General features: G+C 36.7%; 1 protein-coding gene across 1 annotated transcript; it reads right to left on the bottom strand.

The window, feature by feature from the left end:
- Positions 1,201 to 2,914, bottom strand: LOC109847532 (uncharacterized protein At2g29880-like). The gene is made up of 4 exons (XM_020416763.1): positions 2,837 to 2,914; positions 2,663 to 2,727; positions 1,427 to 1,811; positions 1,201 to 1,323 (listed from the first exon to the last, which is right to left on the bottom strand). The coding sequence occupies exons 1-4, from the start codon at positions 2,912 to 2,914 to the stop codon at positions 1,201 to 1,203; spliced, it is 651 nt and encodes a 216-aa protein (XP_020272352.1).

Genomic DNA, 3,191 nt, shown 5'->3' with positions numbered 1-3,191 from the left:
AATGCCCACGTTCTCGCAAGACCATACACAATTTCATAAAGCAATCTGAATACATACGATATACTCAACGAAAATCACGTGGATTGCTCTCCATCTTAGATTTCAAATATTGAAGGCCAAGGTCCGTAATGCCATGTCTGAGTTGGGAAATGGGTAGATTTATCTCCTCTTGTGATATGAGGTGCGAGATACTCATGACTAGACCTCCTATTTGTGCAGCCATGTTGATAATGCGAATGAGGAGATAATCAACAATATCCTCATGAAATAGCAAAGTAGAGACATTCTGATTATCTTCCATCCTGTATTAATAATGAAAAAAAAATAGTAAGATTTTTAATACAAGATATTCACCAAATCACATTTATATGTTTAGAGATGAGCATATCATGCAACTATCCAAAGCATTCATAATTTTCCCATCACTACAAGAATTCCATCACACAACCAGTAATCACTATAAGAATTCCCATCACACAACCAAATTAGATATAATACAGAACATGTACATGTGCAAAATACAAAACATTCTGATTATAAATCAGAACATGTACATGTGCTTAACATCAACTCTAAAAGATAATGCAAACAACTATCCAAAAGCATTCATGTGCTTAACATAAAAAGTCCAAAAGCATATAACTAACATCTATGTTCCCAAAAGCATATAACATAAAAGTCATTAATAAGCATAGTGATTGTCGTCATTTGGAAATACTCCAGTCAGACGCCAAATCATAAACCTTCTTCTTTGATCATCATTCATCTTCACAAACATATCCTTCACGTCTTGGGAAATATTTTGACTAAGGATAGTCAATCATTCTTCATCGGTAAATTCTGGAATTGAAGCCACTCCCTCGACCCACGGTTGGTTGCGACTTCGCAACAACCTCACCTCTGTAACTAACTCTTGTAAAGCCTTACTTATAATTGTAATTCCACTCGCCATTTCTTGCACGGCGGGTTGAGACAATGCAAAGGCGGTGGTGCGGGAAGGTGCTCTACGAATATTTCTGCTAGTGCTAGAGGTCGATGGAACAGATTCAGCCACGGGAGTGGTAGGGCTTGGAGTGCAATTAGGGGGAGGTGGTGGAGGATCTACTGGTGGTTGGGTAGGTTCTGCTTCACCCATAGTATCAAGTCCAATGTCATCATCCAATATACCCTCACCCAATGCATTATGTAATGGCGCACTCTCTACCCCCCACAACCTAAGCCTCCAGCAGCTCTCCCACTAGCTGAGTGGCTACCCACCACCATCTGCATATCCTCTAAATTTTCAAACAACTTATCTTTAAGCATTGGTGTATTAGGATGAGCCTGTTAAAAAACAAAGATAACAAATTAATTTTTTCTTTTTTTATAATTAGCAAACATACAATATATTATGTAGTTAGAAACTTTGGGTAATTAAGAATCTAACCTGTTTATAATTTTCCCACACCTCAACGGAGCAAGTAATTCTCTGAGATATTGGGTCCCAACCAAACCCGGAATTATTCCTCAATAGTAATTCAATTGGTTCAATCTTCCTCTTACAACTTTTGATCTTATTCTTTACATGATCAAATTTAAAAGTTCTTCCAAATTTAGCATTCATGAATGGCAACACATTTAGTGTGATGGTATATTTCTTGAAGTTTCCATTATCCATCTTGTTGCCATTCTTCACCTCCTCCACTAAAAGCCTTAGTAGCTCTCTATTCTCTTGCTCTGACCATATTACATAGTCAAACCTAGCCTTTTTGGCCCTCTTACCATCTTGAGAGTACTCTTCAACATTTTGAGTTTCTGAAGCCAAATTCATCCTACAACGCAAATTCCAATAATGACCAAAAAAGCAAAATTCATCAAACAACGCAAAATTCATCCTACAACGCAAATATCAATAAGACTATAAGCTTGACAATCATGTGAAAGGAGATCCACTTCAGTTAATCCTAGCATGGATACATGATGATTCAAGGCAGTTTGATATATGTCAGAGCATAGCTTGTCTCTATCCTAGATATATGTCAGTTTTGTCTGTGTTCTATTAAATATCAATAAGACTATAAGCTACACAAAATTTCATGCTAGTTTTATTGATATATATCCTGGATATATATCAAGGATATATGTCAATTTAAGCACTATATCAAGGATATATGTCAATTTAACCAAAATTTCACGCATTTTTGGGATAAACCAATTTGTAGTTTGATATATGTCAGTTGGATACATGATGATTCAGTTAATCCTGGATTCAAGGCAGTTTGATTTAACAAAACAATCATGCGAAAGGAGATCCACTTCAGCTAATCCTAGCATGGATACATAATAGAACACAGACAAGGTTTATAAGTGCAATATCATGTGAAAGGTAATTTAAGCACTATTTACCCATTAAGGTTCAAGGCAGTTTGAGCAAAACTCTACAAATTTCATGCTAGTTTTGTGAAATTTGTGTATATCCCAAAAATGCGATACAGAATAAGTCCATAGGAATTCATATCCTCCACACCGACCATTGACCGCAATGGTAACTAGCAGAATAGCCATGCATCCAGGATTACCTCGCCACTGTAATATACGAAAACGACCATAAACTTCAAATACTTTTCTCTATAACAAAAGGGCTAAATGACCAAATTGGTATTTTTAGTATGACATTGGTTACAATTCCCATTTCAGATGTATTGATGCTTCACACAAGGCACATATTGTTGGAACATGAACATTAAGCTATCTCAAAAATTAAATGAACATGAATATTAAGACCATTTTTCTCAAAAAAATGAACAATATTTCAGATCAACTTATAGAACTGAGATATAATTGAAGGCCAAGGTACCTGGGTTGGGTAGGTTGAGGCGGTGGTGCGGAGGCGGCGGCGGAGGAGACTGTTTAGGGAGAAAATCGGTTTCTCCATTGAGGTACTCATTACAACTTCAGTCGTTACAATGAAAATACAAAAAGATAGTCTTTTTATAAGACTTTTACACAATGAAAATACAATTCTCATCAAACAACACATAGATCATTTATCGGTCTTCTGCTTGCATGGGATCTTAGCCTGTGACGGGGACGTTGATATCCATGGACCACCAAACGATCAGATCAGATCCGGAGCTTCGTCGATTCGCGAAGGAATCAAGAAGCCGAAGCGCTTATCTCGATAACAACGAGATAATTGCTCTTCTTAAGAT

This window comes from Asparagus officinalis, chromosome 7 (genome assembly GCF_001876935.1).
Source record: "Asparagus officinalis chromosome 7, Aspof.V1, whole genome shotgun sequence".
Lineage (NCBI taxonomy): Eukaryota > Viridiplantae > Streptophyta > Magnoliopsida > Asparagales > Asparagaceae > Asparagus > Asparagus officinalis.
This window is presented reverse-complemented; position numbering and strand designations above follow the sequence as displayed.